Source organism: Pseudophryne corroboree, chromosome 3 (assembly GCF_028390025.1).
Source record: "Pseudophryne corroboree isolate aPseCor3 chromosome 3, aPseCor3.hap2, whole genome shotgun sequence".
Taxonomy (NCBI): Eukaryota; Metazoa; Chordata; class Amphibia; order Anura; family Myobatrachidae; genus Pseudophryne; species Pseudophryne corroboree.
In genome coordinates, this window is record NC_086446.1 from 251,592,298 (window position 1) to 251,611,030 (window position 18,733).

Sequence of the window (18,733 nt, forward strand, 5' to 3'; positions counted from 1 at the left end):
TGAGCCAGGAGGCGGGGATATCTGGATGGGCCCGTTGCATGCTGGGAGGCCGAAAAGCTTTGACCGATTGATGCCAATCCGCTGTTGCTTCATCATATCCCAATGTTATCCTGTGGATAACCTGTGGACCCTGCCGGAGAACATACATTTGTTTCATACTAACAATGGCTAAGAGGTCTATTTAGGAAGGTTAGAAAAGCCTGTTCTCTGATGGTTTCACCAGAGACATGGCTTTTCTCACTATTACTTACTGGATTAGTTATCTGGTTCTCACCTATTTAGTGATGTTTACCTGCGTCCCCATACAGTTATCTGTAGATAGTGGCTTAACTCTATTTGAGAAGCAATGAAAAGCATATACATGGCAATGGGGACCTGCAAAGCCTGAAAGGTTTTACTTGCTCCCCAATGGTTCGAACTACTGCACTATAAGCTGCAATACAGATTGATAGTTAGCACCTGGTCTACATGATTAGACCCCCTTAAACTATCAAAAGTGTCACCATGATAGCATCATTATGTGTACTTATGTGTCTTTATTCAATGCCTGCGGCTTACAAATTTATTTATGAAACAGTAATATCAGGGCGCTGACAGCCCTCGGGCTGGGAATGAGGAACAAACTTACATCCGCGTCTATGGCTGGTACATAATGTGACTCATCTCACATAGATCATAATTGACCCTTCCCAGCATGCACTGCACATTCCATCAGAATCTTACTGGAATCCAGACAAACAAGTTTACACGTGTGTCATTCATTGTAATATACACTAACCAAACAGTGTAGAAGCAAGCTGCACTTCATTGTAATACACTTCAATATTTGTTTAAAATATTTAGATATTGATTAATAATATTACATTAGATTGTAGAGAAATTCATTTTTAATGGAATTTTTCTTTCTATTTGTATTCCTTAAAGGAAAAAAAAAGATTTTCAGGCCCCTGCAACACAACTGAACGGCCGACATATCATGAGCCCATTGGTGGGTGTGTAGTGTACCAGTGCTATGTGAAATACGTTGATGGACATTATATCTGCAGATACTGTGTGTCAGGCAGTCTGCAATTCTATTACAATCATTTATTTATAGCATATGGGATAAATAGCTTTATTTGTTTTTCATTTACGGACTATTTTTTACAATACAAATAATAATAAAAAAACACTTACCGAAGGTCCTTAACAGTTGTATGCAGTTAGTTTACCCACAAATATGTTGCCTTGTCCGGTTACACATACAAGGATACAGTACTTTATTACTGTATGTGCACTATTACAGATTATGCGACTAAATGAGTGTTATAATAAATGTGTTATAGATTTTTTTCAACTCTATTCTCCTTTTTTATTTTTATAATTAAATATATAGGGGTAGTGTTATTTATCCAGGGCGCTGACTTCTCAACCGAAACTCAGGTGATGATATCACCAAGCTTCCTGTGGGAAAAAGTGGAGACATTGCTTCTCAAATACAGGGGTCTATTTACTAAACCTTGTGCAGAGATAAAGTGGACGGAGATAAAGTACCAACCAATCAGCTCAGTTCAGAGCTGATTCCGTCCAAGTCTTAGTAAATAGACCCCACAGTGTTCTACAGTATATGGAATGCTGGGCAAAAGTGATCAAACCACTGTTCCTGGCTATTAAATAGAGACCAGCAGTCAGGAAATAAATATATATATATATATATATATATATATATATAAAATCATCTTGTCATTTAAAAGTTTATATTGTACCACAGCATTTTCTTTGATGTGTCCATCTTGGTCCTCTTCAACATCGGAGCTGCTCACTTCATTTCCCATGACAAGCGCTCTGCAGCAGGAAGAACAGTAAAATGATAAACACAATAAATTGTGATTAAATGAATAGTATGAAACAAAACAAATTGATTTAGTCTACAGTTATGTGTAAAAAGTATCAATACACCCTTTGAGAAGTATTTTGCTACATTCATAGGGGAGGACATTTAGCCCACCATAAGTGGAAGAGACTAACATACTTTGGGGCATATGTATCAAAGCTTGGATAGAGATGAAGTGGAGAAAGACACTAACCAATCAACTCTTGTCTTTTTTTCAAACACAGCCTGTAACATAACTGATTGGCTGGTACTTTATCTCTCCCCACTTTTTCTCTCTCCAAGCTTTGATCAATCTCTCCCTGTATATCTTACACTAATATGAGATATAATAATAATAATAATAATAATAATATGGGTAAGCCCATCATCTGGAGAAGTTCAGGAATATTGTTGCAATACACAAGATGGTTATCTTAGCTAAAGAACGGCAGTATGGCTTGCTCTCTGTTTCAATACGACATTATAGTAACATCTGCCTTAAGACAGTGCTTTTCTTGAAGTCTGGATGCTAAAAGCTCAGCTCCTTTTTTCAATAAATTCAAGTCACGAATTAAATCGTTAAGTTCGTTTTGAGAAAATTTGTTTGGCGTAGAAGAACTTTGTTCAAACTCACTTTCATCTGTGTTGTCACTTGCACTGGATGAAATTAACATTTCCACATCACATTCAACTTCGCACAAAGAACTAAATAATGGTACAGGAAAATCTTCGCTATGTGGTATCTGTTGCTTTGCAGAATTCCTACTTGGGTATTCCCACTTGCGTTTCTTAAATCGATTCATACCCTACACATTTACAGCACAAAAATAACAGTCACTCAAGTGATCTTTTGGCTCACACCACATCATAGGTATGCTGAAATTAGGTCCTTTTTGATCACCTGTAGTCCAATTGTGGTGTGATTCCACGCGGGTTTTACAAACTTTGTGAGGCACCCATATTTTGCCTTGCTGGTTTATGTGACGTCCAAAATGAGCCTGATATACTTGTTTTACGAATACAGTTATATATTTTCTTTCTTTTGCAACACTATGCAACAAATATAACAAAAAATAGCAGAGTAGTTAGTACACGGTTTCCGAGAAGAACTCATTTTTACGACGAAAAATGTTTTCTTTCACACATTCAGTGCTAACTTCCAACAAAAGCCGAGGACATACTGAACAAAACAAGCCCAACCGGCGGGAAATCAGTTGTGGTGGGACAGAGAGAGCAAAACTGGAGTCAATTCAGCTATAGCGAAGATCTAAGGTGAAAATAGGACGCGCGAGTAATCATAAACCTATCTTAAATCCTTAGCAACAAAAAATATTTTTTTTTGTTCCCTAGTGTAATATTTGTAACTATTTAAAGAATCAGTAACAACTTTATAGTGAGAGTACAGTGTCAAGTATCTGTAATACCCCTTTCACACCGCCTGAGGCATATTGCCGAGTTGCTGACGGCAGTGGTGACGCTGCGGGCGCAGTGCATCTCCAAGCGCCCGTACATAGAGAGTGAATGGGAAACGGGTCGCATCGACCCAACTCCCGTTCACACCTCACAAGCAGTGCATCTCCAAGCGCCCGTACATAGAGAGTGAATGGGAAACGGGTCGCATCGACCCAGCTCCCGTTCACACCTCACAGTGAGCCGTGTTGAACAAGAGTTTAACCCTGCTCAAGAGCAGGTTTGAAATACCGGGTCACTCGACCCGGTATTTCAACCCCAGCACCCTTTCACACTGCTGTGCCAGAAAGAGAATTGCCCCCCCCCCCCCCCATTTTTCCAATAGGGAAAGTGCATGACAAAATTCATCCCAGAGAAAGCCCATGCTATGAGGCATGGAAATGAACTTAGACACATGCTCTTTTACCACATTCATGCACTCAACCCGAGAGCATGCCGTCATTCAGCCACAATATCCCTCATTAAATAAAACATTTCAATATACTGCCACACCCAGGACTCAAACCCACAACCTGCTGCGTCCCAGCCCAACATCGCACCCACAGAGCCACTTGATCCTGAATAAAAAATATGAGATTTCTAACTTATATGAAACTACCTGAACCCCGTAAAAAAGATAACCCGCACCATAATCGATCAGATCCATACAGTGTGCAGCCACTCCAATCCCTTGCAGCTACACACTACTTAGATCTGCCCAGCTGCAACACTGATCAACCCTTCACAAAGTACAAGGTAAGCTTCAAATAGTTAAAACTCTCCCGCTTGGAATTCTCTAACTTTCTATGCAAGGGCAGATAGCTCAATGAATAGAGTGTCCGACTGCAATGTCATAGGCAACGGGTTCGAATCCTTGGCATATCAGCATCCCGAAATGTAATAAAGGACAGTGCAACTAAACAACAAAGAGATTTCAAACAAGTACATGAATGGAGTATAGGTATTAGCAACAAAAGGGTGGGGTTTAGGAGACAGGGGCGGTCAGGAGATGCTGGGCTAGGAAGTTGCAAGTGAGAGTAATTAGATAATTCATAATTGACAAGTGCTGCCAACAGCACCCCCTACCCTGCAGCACTATGTGCGGAGCACACTCTGCACACACCTAGCTATGGCCCTGCACCCCACCAACCCACCACCAAGCTCCTGAAACATACACTACCATTTCTCCCCTCTTCTCCAAGACATACAATACTACCTCACAAACCCATCCCCCAGGTCATACACCATTCCTCCTAACAGTAGATATAATACTTTCTCTAACGTCCTAGTGGATGCTGGGGACTCCGTAAGGACCATGGGGAATAGACGGGCTCCGCAGGAGACAGGGCACTTTAAGAAAGAATTAGGAATACTGGTGTGCACTGGCTACTCCCTCTATGTCCCTCCTCCAGACCTCAGTTAGAATCTGTGCCCGGACAGAGCTGGGTGCACTTTAGTGAGCTCTCCTGAGCTTGCTAATAAGAAAGTATTTTGTTAGGTTTTTTATTTTCAGAGAGATCTGCTGGCAACAGACTCTCTGCTACGTGGGACTGAAGGGAGAGAAGTAAACCTACTAACTGCGGATAGGTCGTGCTTCTTAGGCTACTGGACACCATTAGCTCCAGAGGGATCGAACACAGGAACTCACCCTTGGTCGTCCGATCCCGGAGCCGCGCCGCCGTCCCCCTCGCAGAGCCAGAAGGCAGAAGCCGGCGAGAGAAGCAAGAAGACTTCAAAATCGGCGGCAGAAGACTCCTGTCTTCATATGAGGTAGCGCACAGCACTGCAGCTGTGCGCCATTGCTCCCACATTACACCCACACACTCCGGTCACTGTAGGGTGCAGGGCGCAGGGGGGGGGGGGCACCCTGGGCAGCAATTAGAGACCTCTTGGCAAAGTGGGCATATATACAGTTGGGCACTGTATATATGCATGAGCCCCCGCCATTACTTTCCACAAAATCGCGGGACAGAAGCCCGCCACTGAGGGGGCGGGGCTTCTTCCTCAGCACTCACCAGTGCCATTTTCTCTCCACAGCTCCGCTGAGAGGAAGCTCCCCAGGCTCTCCCCTGCAGAAGCATGATAGAAGAGGGTGAAAAAGAGAGGGGGGGGCACATAAATTTGACGTAAAAACAATATACAGCAGCTACTGGGTTAACACTACGTTACTGTGTGATTCCTGGGTCATATAGCGCTGGGGTGTGTGCTGGCATACTCTCTCTCTGTCTCTCCAAAGGGCCTTGTGGGGGAACTGTCTTCAAATAGAGCATCCCCTATGTGTGTGGTGTGTCGGTATGTGTGTGTCGACATGTCTGAGGTAAAAGGCTCCCCTAAGGAGATGGAGCTAATATGTGTGTTAGAGGGTGTCTCCGTCGACAACGCCGACACCTGTTTGGATATGTGTAAGTGCTAAGGTGAATTTATTGCACAAAAGATTAGAGAACAGACAGGAAATCTACCCAGGTCTGTCCCTATGGCGCAGAGACCTTCAGAGTCTCACAATGCTCACTATCCAAAATAATAGACACTGATATCGGCACGGAGTTTGACTCCAGTGTCGACTACGATAATGCAAAGTTACAGCCAAAATGGCAGAAAAGTATTCAATATATGATTATTGTAATAAAGATGATTTGCATATCACTGATGACTCATCTGTCCCTGACACAAGGGTACACATTTTAAGAGGAAGAAAGCTGAGGTAAATTTCCCTCCTCTCATGAGGAAAAAGAGCGGGAATCTCCAGACAAGAGACTGCAGCTTCCCACAAAGAATTCTCAGGCAGTATCCTTTCCCCACTAGGGCCAGGATGTGATGGGAATCTTCCCCCAGGGTGTCACGTTTGCCCAAAAGGTAGCCCTGATTTAACAGCTATCCTCAGGGATCCTGCAGATAGCGTGCACATTTTGGTACACTACTCAGACCGGCGATTGTGTCGGCATGGGTTTATAGCGTTGTGGCAGCGTGGACAGGTACCTTATCAGCAGAAATTGAGACCCTAGTATGTATATATATATATATATATATATATATATGTATATGTAGAGATATATTTATAGATATATTAAAGATATATATCATAAAACATGCCCAAAGAGACATGAGTATACTGGGTCCTAGAGGCAAAGCTATGTTGATTTCTGCTTGACGTATCCTGTAGAATATGCAATGGACAGATGATGCCAACTTAAGTGGCATATGGAAGGCTGAGGATTGTGTGGAGAAGGGTTCTCGGGCCTGGTCTCCACAGCTATAGCTGGTAATTCTGATATTTTACCTTATATTCCTGCACAGCCTAGGAAAGCACGTCATTATCAACTGCAGCCTTTCGAACAAAGAAACAAGAAAGTCCGAGGTGCGTCCTTTCTTGCCAGAGGCGGGGGCAGAGGAAACCAGCTGCACAACACAGCTAGTTCCCAGGAACAGAAGTCCTCCCCGGCCTCTATGAAAATCTAGGCGGAGCTAGGCCTGGTGGGGGCACACCTTCGTAAGTTCAGCCACAAGTGGGTTCACTCCCTGTTAGATCCCTGGGCAATAGATATTGTGTCTCAGGGATACAAGCTGGACTTTGAGAAGATGCCTCCTCACTGAAGGCCCTGCCGGCTTCCCCCCCGAGAGGGAAACAGGGTTAACTGCAATTCACAAATTGTATCTTCCACAGGTGGTGGTCAAGGTTCCCCTCCTTTAACAAGGAGGGGGTTATTATTCGACCATGTTGTAGTCCCGAAACCAGATGGTTCGGTCAGACCCATATTGAATTTGAAATCCCTGAACATATACTTGAAAAGTTCAAGTTCAAGATGGAATCGCTCAGAGCGGTCATCGCAAGGGAGGGGGATTTTATGGTGTCTCTGGACATAAAGGATGCTTACCTTCATGTCCCCGTTTATCCACCTCATCAGGAGTACCTCAGATTTGTGGTACAGGATTGTCATTACCAATTCCAGACGTTGCCGTTTGGTCTGTCCACGGCACCGAGAATATTTACCAAGGTAATTGCAGTAATGATGGTGCTCCTGCGAAAGCAAGGAGTCACAATTATCCCATACTTGGACGATCTCCTCATAAAGGCGAGGTCCAGAGAGCAGTTGCTGATTAGTGTAGCACGCTCTCGGGAAGTGTTACAACAGCACGGCTGGATTCTGAATATTCCAAAGTCGCAGCTGATTCCTACGACGCGTCTGCCCTTCCTGGGCATGATTCTGGACACAGACCAGAAGAAGGTTTTTCTCCCGACGGAGAAGGCTCAGGAACTCATGACACTGGTCAGAGACCTCTTAAAACCAAAACAGGTGTCGGTGCATCACTGCACGAGAGTCCTGGGAAAGATGGTGGCGTCATACTAGGCCATTCCCTTTGGCAGGTTCCATGCGAGGACCTTTTCAATGGGATCTGTTGGACAAGTGGTCCGGATCGCATCTACAGATGCATCGGCTGATCACCCTATCCCCCAGGGCCAGGGTGTCTCTTCTGTGGTGGCTGCAGAGTACTCAACTTCTCGAGGGCAGCATGTTCGGCATTCAGGACTGGGTCCTAGTGACCACGGATGCAAGCCTCCGAGGGTGGGGGGCAGTCACTCAGGGAAGAAGTTTCCAAGGGCTGTGGTCAAGTCAGGATACTTGCCTTCACATCAATATCCTGGAACTAAGGGCCATATACAACGCCCTAAGTCAAGCGGAGACCCTGCTTCGCAACCAATCGGTGCTGATTCAATCAGACAATATCACCGCAGTGGCTCATGTAAACCGCCAAGGCGGCACAAGGAGCAGGGTGGCGATGGCGGAAGCCACCAGAATTCTTCGATGGGCGGAGAATCACGTATGAGCACTGTCAGCAGTGTTCATTCCGGGAGTGGACAACTGGGAAGCAGACTTCCTCAGCAGGCACGACCTCCACCCGGGAGAGTGGGGACTTCATCAAGAAGTCTTCGCGCAGATTGTAGGTCGGTGGGAACTGCCACAGGAGGACATGATGGCATCCCGCCTCAACAAAAAGCTACAGAGGTATTGCGCCAGGTCAAGAGACCCTCAGGCGATAACTGTAGACGCACTGGTGACACCGTGGATGTTCCAGTCGGTTAATGTGTTTCTTCCTCTTCCTCTCATACCCAAGGTGCTGAGAATCGTAAGGAAAAGAGGAGTGAGAACAATACTCATTGTTCCGGATTAGCCTAGAGGGACTTGGTATCCAGAGCTGCAAGAAATGCTCGCTGAGGACCCATGGCCTCTGCCTCTAAGGCAGGATCTGTTGAAGCAGGGACCTTGTCTGTTCCAAGACTTACCGCGGCTACGTTTGACGGCAGGGCGGTTGAACGCCGGATCCTAGTAGAAAAAGGGATTCCGGATGAGGTTATTCCTACGCTAATAAAGGCTAGGAAGGACGTGACGGCTAAACATTATCACCGTATACGGCGAAAATATGTTGCTTGGTGTGAGGCCAGGAATGCCCCTACAGAGGAATTCCAGCTGGGCCGTTTCCTTCACTTCCTACAGTCGGGAGTGACTTTGGGCCTGAAATTGGGGTCCATTAAGGTCCGGATTTCAGCTCTATCCATTTTCTTTCAAAAAGAACTAGCTTCTCTACCTGAAGTTCAGACGTCTGTAAAGGGAGTGCTGCATATTCAGCCCCTGTTTGTGCCCCCAGTGGCACCTTGGGATCTTTACGTGGTGTTGAATTTCCTGAAATCACACTGGTTTGAGCCACTTAAAACCGTGGAGTTAAAATATCTCACGTGGAAGGTGGTCATGCTATTAGCCTTGACTTCGGCTAGGCGTGTGTCAGAATTGGCGGCTTTGTCACTTAAAAGCCCCTATTTGGTTTTCCATATGGACAGGGCCAAATTGCAGACTCGTCTGCAATTTCTGCCAAATGTGGTGTCATCTTTTCATATGAACCAACCTATTGTGGTGCCTGTGGCTACTCGTGACTTGGAGGATTCCGAGTTACTGGATGTAGTCAGGGCTTTTAAGGTTAATGTAGCCAGAACGGCTAGAGTCAGGAAAACTGAGTCGCTGTTTATCCTGTATGCATCCAACAAGCTGGGTGCTCCTGCTTCAAAGCAAACTATTGCTCGCTGGATCTGTAACACGATCCAGCAGGCTCATTCTGCGGCTGGATTGCCGTTTCCAAAATCAGTAAAAGCCCACTCCACAAGGAGGGTGGGCTCTTCTTGGGCGGCTGCCCGAGGGGTCTCGGCATTACAGCTTTGCCGAGCGGCTACTTGGTCAGGCTCAAACACCTTTGCAAAGTGCTACAAGTTTGATACCCTGGCTGAGGAGGACCTTGTGTTTGCTCATTCGGTGCTGCAGAGTCATCCGCACTCTCCCGCCCGTTTGGGAGCTTTGGTATAATCCCCATGGTCCTTACGGAGTCCCCAGCATCCACTAGGACGTTAGAGAAAATAAGATTTTACTTACCGGTAAAGCTATTTCTCGTAGTCCGTAGTGGATGCTGGGCGCCCGTCCCAAGTGCGGACTTCTTCTGCAATACTTGTATATAGTTTTTGCTTACATAAGGGTTATGTTATGGTTGTATCAGGTTTGTCTGATGCTCTGTTGTTGTTCATACTGTTAACTGGGTAAGTTTATCACGAGTTATACGGTGTGATTGGTGTGGCTGGTATGAGTCTTACGCTGGATTCCAAAATCCTTTCCTTGTACTGTCAGCTCTTCCGGGCACAGTTTCCTTAACTGAGGTCTGGAGGAGGGACATAGAGGGAGGAGCCAGTGCACACCAGTATTACTAATTCTTTCTTAAAGTGCCCTGTCTCCTGCGGAGCCCGTCTATTCCCCATGGTCCTTATGGAGTCCCCAGCATCCACTACGGACTACGAGAAATAGATTTACCGGTAAGTAAAATCTTATGTTTTGTGCATCCGGAAACATACTGTACACTCCTCGTATACCGCTGTATTGCTGCACATATATCATCACTATTTGCATATACACTGCATAAAGTTATATATGGGAGATACACTGGATATTAGAATGTTATATGCGTCAATAATATATAGACTATGACTGTAATTACGACTATGAATATAATATATGTTACCAATATACAGATTAAGATTGTTATTATTGTCATGAACTGTGTTAATTCAGAAACATACTCAATTATTGTATGAAATACTTTAGAATAATTATGTCCTATTTACTGAGACACCCATTCTTCTTCCTAAGGCACCACTGAAGAAGTCACTATTGACGAATTGCCGTTAAAAATGAATTGAACTAGCCAAATGGCAATTCTGGTTACTTGATAGCACAAATATACGTAAAGAACGATTATATAAGGATGAACAATACTTATATTATGTGTGAATTGTTTTAATGACTTATCAATATTAAATTGTTTTACAAATGTACATTTATGATTAGGAACTTTGGGGTGTACAGTTTAAGGAATAATTAATCCACTCACATCACTCTGAAGGCACCATTTACACCATGGGTCTTTAACCTGTGGCCCTCCAGCTGCTGTGAAATTACACATCCCAGCATGCCCTGCCACAGTTTTACTATTAAGGTATGCTAAAACTGAGGCAGGGCATGCTGGGATGTGTAGTTCCACAGCAGCTGGAGGGCCGCAGGTTGAAGATTCATGATTTGCACTTTCTTTCCAAAAAATTGGTGAGAGTTTTTCCTCATATAATAATATTCAGGTACTCTCCCCAAAAAACTCTCTCTCTCTCTCTCTTTATATATACGTGGGTGCCACAAATAGGGGGAGGGTGGGTTTGGGGCTCTGAGGGGAGAGATACAAAAGAAGGTATCCTATGGGGGAGGTGGGGTCGTGGGTGCCACGAACAGGGGGAGGGAGGGGTGGGGCTTTCCGGATAGAGATACAGGAGAGGGTATCCTATGGGGGAGGGGGGGTCTCGGGTGCCGTGAAAGGGGGGAGTGGGGGATTGGGGCTCTCAGGGGACAGATACAGGAGGGAGTAGCCTGTGTGGGGAGGGGGGGGGGTCATGGGTGCTGTGAATGGGGAGGGGATTTGGAGGGGAACCTGTGGGAGGGGGTGTCGCGGAGCGTTTGGTGCAGTGGGAGGGAGGGAAAAGAGCAGGAAAGGAGAATCGAGGGTGGAGAGAGGAGGAAACGAGGGCTTGGGCGAGAGTGACTACAGGAAGGAGAGAGGGCAGCCACTCACTGCATGACCATGTGTGTCACTCTGCTGTGCTGTTCTGTCTGGGCAGGTGCCGGCTTAGGACTGGAGGAGCTCTGTCTCCAGTGTCTCGCTGCTGCAGAGCTCCTCCAAGCTGCTGCCTCTGACATGTCCCGACAGGCTGCCAATTTGCCCGTCGGGAATTATAGTGAGTGTCACGAGCTACTAGGGGTGGAGCCACATGCTGCATACGGCCCCACACTCTAGCTGGCCTCCCGGTGACTTTAAGGGCCAATCCGGCCCTGTATATATATATATATATATATATATACAAACAATGTCCGGCACTCCACTAAACGGTTTGTACTGCGCCCGGTGCCCTCACAGCCAAAATAGAGACAGATATGCAATAGTATCAGGCGGCACTCACGGCATTGTGGATACTGATAAATAAACGGTCAAACTCCGTGTCAGTCTATCAACGTTTCAATTTCATTTAAAAATTGTCGTCAGGATACAAACAGACATGAAAATTCTCACCTTATATCCCCACCGCTGTGTGTGCGTCTCCCGCCCGCTCCGGCGCCAATCCAGGAAGCCGAAGCTGAGCGCTATTGGATGACGTCAAATCTGAGCGCCCTCACGGCCGCTCTGCAACCCATCACCATGGCAACAATACACATATCCCCGTGCTGAAATTAATTTACAAAGGAAAAAACAGCTAATCATCTTCATACTGACTAATTACAAATACATATAGCGTCTAAACCGCTAGTCATAGTCAATAAAGTATATATAGAAAACATCACAGTTTTATAATGCTTAATAGCCATAGTCGTCAGATTAGACCATATAAAGCACAAAATTAGCATTCAATTAACAGAACCTGTACAATTCAGGCCACCAAATCAACAATTATATAGCTTCAGTATGTGTATCAAAATATTAATATATTAATATAAATATGCAAAAAACATTCGTACTATTATTTATTTAAAGCATGATAAAGGAAGTTTCTCATTTAACCCTCGTGGGGACAGCACATCAAGTTTAAAAATCCACCTAGCCTCACACCTTAATAGAGCTGCCCCCCTATCTCCCCCTCTCATAGACAGAGGGATGTGATCTATCATGCGGTACTTTATACTCGCTATACTATGTTTTAATGCGGCAAAATGCTTGGCTACTGGTTGATCACTTGTACCAGTAGTGAAAGCCTGTCTGATAGCCGAGCGATGTAATGTCATCCTCTCCTTGAACTTTCTAATGGTTTTCCCCACATAAGAGAGCCCACATGGGCATATAATCTGATATACAACGTGGGTACTCTCACACGTTAACCGATGATGGATTTTAATCTTGGTTCCCAAATGGGGATGACAGAACGTGTCACCACTAATTAGGTACTTGCATGTGGTACATGGGCATTTAAAGCAACCTGGTTTACCTCTTGATAAGAAATTTTTTGATGGTGCAACCCCTCTTCCTGTGATTTCCGTTTTAACTAAGATATCTCTCAGATTGCTGGACCTAGAAAAACAAGGCATTAGATCCATCGTGCCCAAACCTAGATTTTCATCTGTCTTAATAAGATGCCAATGTTTTTTGGTAATTTGGCTGACTGTTTCCGATCGTGAGTGAAATTGATTAACCCAGGGGAATTTAAGATTAGCTGTGGTCCTTGCTTTCTTAATTAGTAGGTCCTTCCTGTCTAAGGCCATTACTCTGTTCTTATCGGACAATAGCTTAGATCGTTTATATCCCCTGGCTACAAATTTAGAGATCAGGTCATCAATTTGAACGGCAGCTGTATCTGCATCGTCATTGATCCTTCTCACTCTGATCATCTGAGAATATGGCAAGCCATATTTCAGATTCCTATGGTGACAAGTCTTCCAATGTAGGAAGGTATTGCGATCAGTAGGTTTAGTAAAAACCGTAGTAGTGATCCTGCCCTCCATAAGAGAGATTTTAACGTCAAGGAAATCAATTACCTGTCGGTCCATCTTATAAGTAAATTTAACCGGACTCGAGGACTCATTGTGTTGGTCCATAATAGATTTAAAGCTTGCCTCTGTACCTCTCCACACAAGCATAAGGTCATCAATAAATCTAGTGTAAAATACAATATTAGTGGCAATCTCCGGATTTTTGAAAAATATCTCGTGTTCAGCTGCAAACATGAAGATATTAGCATATGCCGGAGCAACTGCGGAACCCATCGCACACCCTTTGGTTTGCAAATAAAAATTTCCATCAAAAAGAAAATAATTTTTGGTGAGGATGAGTTCCAGCAGTTGCCCAATAATTTAAATGTGAGTTCTATCAAGAGAGCTACATTCCAGCAAGAATTTTTGTACTGTATCCAAACCCTCAGCATGAGGGATAACAGTGTATAAACTACACACATCTGCTGTAATTAACCATACATCATTAGAGACAGTACCTAACTCGATTAATTTATTGAGGAGTGCTGTGGTGTCCAGTAAATAATTAGGATGCGCCTGTACAAAAGGTTGTAAAATGGAATCTAATAAAGTTGAAGTGGGTTGAAATAAGGACCCACGGGCCGCAATAATGGGCCTGCCAGGTGGAGGATCTAAACCCTTATGAATTTTTGGCAGACTGTACAATAATGGAACCACTGGAAACTCTGGAATGAGGACCTCAAAACACTCCTCAGTAATAAGTGAAGCATCCAATGCCAATAACAGGGTTTCCCTAAGATTTCGAGAGAAACTCAGGGGTGACCCTACTGTCGGAAGAGGGGTTGCACCATCAAAAAATTTCTTATCAAGAGGTAAACCAGGTTGCTTTAAATGCCCATGTACCACATGCAAGTACCTAATTAGTGGTGACACGTTCTGTCATCCCCATTTGGGAACCAAGATTAAAATCCATCATCGGTTAACGTGTGAGAGTACCCACGTTGTATATCAGATTATATGCCCATGTGGGCTCTCTTATGTGGGGAAAACCATTAGAAAGTTCAAGGAGAGGATGACATTACATCGCTCGGCTATCAGACAGGCTCTCACTACTGGTACAAGTGATCAACCAGTAGCCAAGCATTTTGCCGCATTAAAACATAGTATAGCGAGTATAAAGTACCGCATGATAGATCACATCCCTCTGTCTATGAGAGGGGGAGATGGGGGGCAGCTCTATTAAGGTGTGAGGCTAGGTGGATTTTTAAACTTGATGTGCTGTCCCCACGAGGGTTAAATGAGAAACTTCCTTTATCATGCTTTAAATAAATAATAGTACGAATGTTTTTTGCATATTTATATTAATATATTAATATTTTGATACACATACTGAAGCTATATAATTGTTGATTTGGTGGCCTGAATTGTACAGGTTCTGTTAATTGAATGCTAATTTTGTGCTTTATATGGTCTAATCTGACGACTATGGCTATTAAGCATTATAAAACTGATGTTTTCTATATATACTTTATTGACTATGACTAGCGGTTTAGACGCTATATGTATTTGTAATTAGTCAGTATGAAGATGATTAGCTGTTTTTTCCTTTGTAAATTAATTTCAGCACGGGGATATGTGTATTGTTGCCATGGTGATGGGTTGCAGAGCGGCCGTGAGGGCGCTCAGATTTGACGTCATCCAATAGCGCTCAGCTTCGGCTTCCTGGATTGGCGCCGGAGCGGGCGGGAGACGCACACACAGCGGTGGGGATATAAGGTGAGAATTTTCATGTCTGTTTGTATCCTGATGACAATTTTTAAATGAAATTGAAACGTTGATAGACTGACACGGAGTTTGACCGTTTATTTATCAGTATCCACAATGCCGTGAGTGCCGCCTGATACTATTGCATATCTATATATATATATATATATATATTAGAAGAGAATGAGGGTGCACTCAGTGAGATTAGATATCAAACATATTTTACTAAACAAGTAACAAGCTCACATACATCAAAGTTTAAAAGCACAAGTATATGGTAGGTTCACCAATGCCTCCGGAAAGCAACAGCAACACGCACCACACAGCTTTAGCGGCAGTGTAATTTCATCAGCGTCTAAGCTCACGGACGTAGTACTCGACAGGTGTATGTCAGTCGCATCCTCCCAGGCCACGCCCAACGTATTTCGTCACTGTTGGACTACGTCAGGGGTGTGTGGTCTATGCCTCTCCAGCTACCTTTTTTTTTATAGCTGTGGCTATAATTGATCTGATTCCTTATATAAATCAATATATCACAACCAGTGTATTAAATCAGCATAAAAACAGACACGTTTACAATAATAATCCATCATTATACAAAATATAAATTAAAAACGGACACCTAAAAGGGAGTTATAGATAAAAAAGTATATATATAAAATATCTTTTTTATATATTAAGTTCCCACCACAAACAATGTTTATTTGCAATTGCTATTTAAAATTTAATATATAAGATAGTTGAAAGATATACATTAATTCTACTAACAGTAACCCACAATGAGGTGTCCTTTTTAAACAGAATACATATAAAATCACTTATATATCTATCGGTGCCAACAAAAAATATACATAAAAAAGGCTCTCACATAGAACCTGCATCACATTAAACAGACCTATACATTACGATCAAGAGAGAAACAGAAGCAATAATGACCGGCGATCGAAGCTCACATCCACTGAACGGCAGTCCACCTACGATACCACCAGAGCCGCCGGAAGCCCCAGGAGCACCACAAGATGAAATCCCAACTCTGCCAATGTCACCCCGAAAGCCGGTTTAAACAGTGCAACCTCCCAATCCATCATTTACTGTTTCTCTCTTGATATGATAAGCCGGTGTTGCCGACAGCAGGACGGTGTGCAAACTTGGTCAACATAGTAGAGTGTGATGATTAGTGTCTACCTGGCATGTCATGGCTAGCCGTGTTGCAAGCGGCAGGATTTTGCCAGGTGCAGGCATACAACGATGACTAATGGCTATAACAATTTGATTAAGGCCTGCATTCCTGATGGGCTCTCGGTATGAAATAATAATATCACCCATGGGGGTGTTATATATGAGTGGTGTTTGGATTTTGCTATAGTTCAGGCTGAGGACTCACTATGGTACGGTTCCCGTGTCTGTGGATCATAGGATTGTACCTGTGGTAAGCTGACAACGGGTTACCATGGTAACCATTAATATGAGTACGATTGAGCACTATGAACCAATCCCACTCTCGGATATGGGAGAGGCGGTATCTTATGAGTGACGCCTGGGAGCGCGGCCTGTGTATTCTTTTGTTGCCTAGGAGACACGAATACAGGAAGTATCCTGTGTGGCCGGGACCGGCGCATGTGGGCTGCAACGCACGCCGGTTTGTGGAGGGGTGTGCCGGAGCACCCATGGAGGGAGTAGGAGTGGATTAGGATAATTGAATGACCTTCCCCGTGGTGCATATAAGGTCTGGCCCTATTGGGATGTGTGTGGATGGCTGTGGCATCAGAAGTGATCTGTGCTTAATGCAGGAGTCTATGACAGTCACTAGATGATCGAGCTCGACAACGGATAAGTTTGACTTTCAATTATATTTCCCAGTGCTGCATTGATGTTGAAATTCTCTTGGAATGAAGAGAAATATTCTCATACATTTTTCTGAATAATTATGGATATATAAGCATTTCCTTCCCCATTGCCATCGATATGGATTTTAAAAGTGTGTCTTTTTGGAATCAATTAACTTTCATAAATTTATTTTGATGTCTGAGTGCCCTTTACCAACTATGGTTAAATACTCCAGACCTGGAAAGGAACAGTCTTAAGGGAGCACCATTTGGAATCTGTTGGAGAGTGTGCATTTGTTTAAAGTCTCTTTATATTGGGTTGTGTTGGATAATACCATCCATTACAAATGGCACCTCATTTTGAAATGTGATTATGTAATGTATAATGAATTCCAATTGTTCATTTATCATACCATTTTATGGTTTTATGATTATATGTATGTGTTTGTTAGTACATGTGTATAAGACTATGGATTTCTAGATATGCATATGGTGTATGCTTTTCAATCTGGTCGGACTGGAAGTTGGATGTGGACAGAGTCCCGTTGTCTAAAATATAATATTTCTGTTTGATCTCCTGATTGTACTATGTCTCAAGGGGTTCGATTATTGGATGATCAATAATTAACTAATGCAGAAAATGCTCAGATTAGTTTGATGGATGAGGATGCTGAGAGAGTGCTGTTTGAGCAAGAGGAGTTTGGTCAAATACCAGTAGATAGTGCTGTAGATTTATATTATAAATTACTACGTCTCAGTAAAAGAGAGGTAGATCTGGTACTCCATAGTCAGTTTCTATCCGACTATTACCGCCAAAAGAAGATTCCAAGAGGTTTCAGGATACATAATGTTCCCACCATTGGCTGCACCAACTCTAAATTCTGCAGTAAATGGTGCAAAGTTCTTAACAAGTGCTCGTTAGATCTTATTTTGTTAGTTGTGGAAGAGGTGGGGCAGGTACTAGTTCGGTCCAGGACTGACCTGGAGGAGTTCAGAGAAAAATCCCAGACCAAATTTACTGATGATAAAAGTGATAAATGGTTGGATAAACTAACAGCACAGAAAGATAAATATAAAAGGGAGCTAATCACCTTTAAGAAAAACAAATTGGAAACAGTGCAGAATGACTATAAAAATCATACTGTATATAGATGGTTAACTGGTGAGTCCAATAGAGCCCAGAGACAGCGTGCACATTATCGTAAATACAGAGTGCCTTTTTCAGTAGACTCTTCATATTCCTCTTCAGAAGCTGAAAATAGTGAATCATTACCACCTAGTGGGCAAGCTTTTTTAGGGGTGATAGCGGACCCTATAGATACAGGAGGCAAGAAACAAAGAAGGGGCGCACAAGGAGGGGGCACAGGAAGAAGGGCAAGAAAGAAGTAATGGCTAATAATGTTTTCAATTTGTCTCAGTATGAGTTGACTGAGGCAGAATCATCATTGTTGGCATTGGGACTTTCGTTTGTCCCCACATTTACGCATGAATCCTTTGATATGCAGGTGGCTTTGTAAAAATGGGCCGCAAATTGCGGTTGAGGGAATTTTTTAAGGATACACAGTCCACAAATAGAGACGGCAAGTCTTTTGGATTGTCTAACCCAAGCAATTTTGACCCATCGAGTACAAATCCCAGTATAAAAACATTCTTGAGAATGGTGGAGAATTATTTTGTGGACATGACCAAGGAGTCGCATCATTATCGCAATATTAGTCCTGAACAACAGAAGGCCATTAAGTCATTACAGGCCAACCAATAAATAGTTATCCACAATGCGGACAAAGGGGGAGGGGTTGTTGTCCTAGACT

General features: G+C 43.5%; 1 protein-coding gene across 14 annotated transcripts in view; it reads right to left on the bottom strand.

Moving 5' to 3' along the window:
* The window catches only part of BCAS1 (brain enriched myelin associated protein 1), a 267,020-nt gene that overhangs the window by 227,328 nt on the left and 20,959 nt on the right, over positions 1-18,733 (bottom strand). For all 14 annotated transcript variants that reach the window (XM_063959000.1, XM_063958999.1, XM_063958998.1 and 11 more), the window contains exon 2: positions 1,746-1,824. In XM_063959000.1, coding sequence (XP_063815070.1) covers positions 1,746-1,814 — 69 coding nt within the window. In that variant the 5' untranslated portion in view covers positions 1,815-1,824. The remainder of the gene's footprint in view (positions 1-1,745; positions 1,825-18,733) is intronic.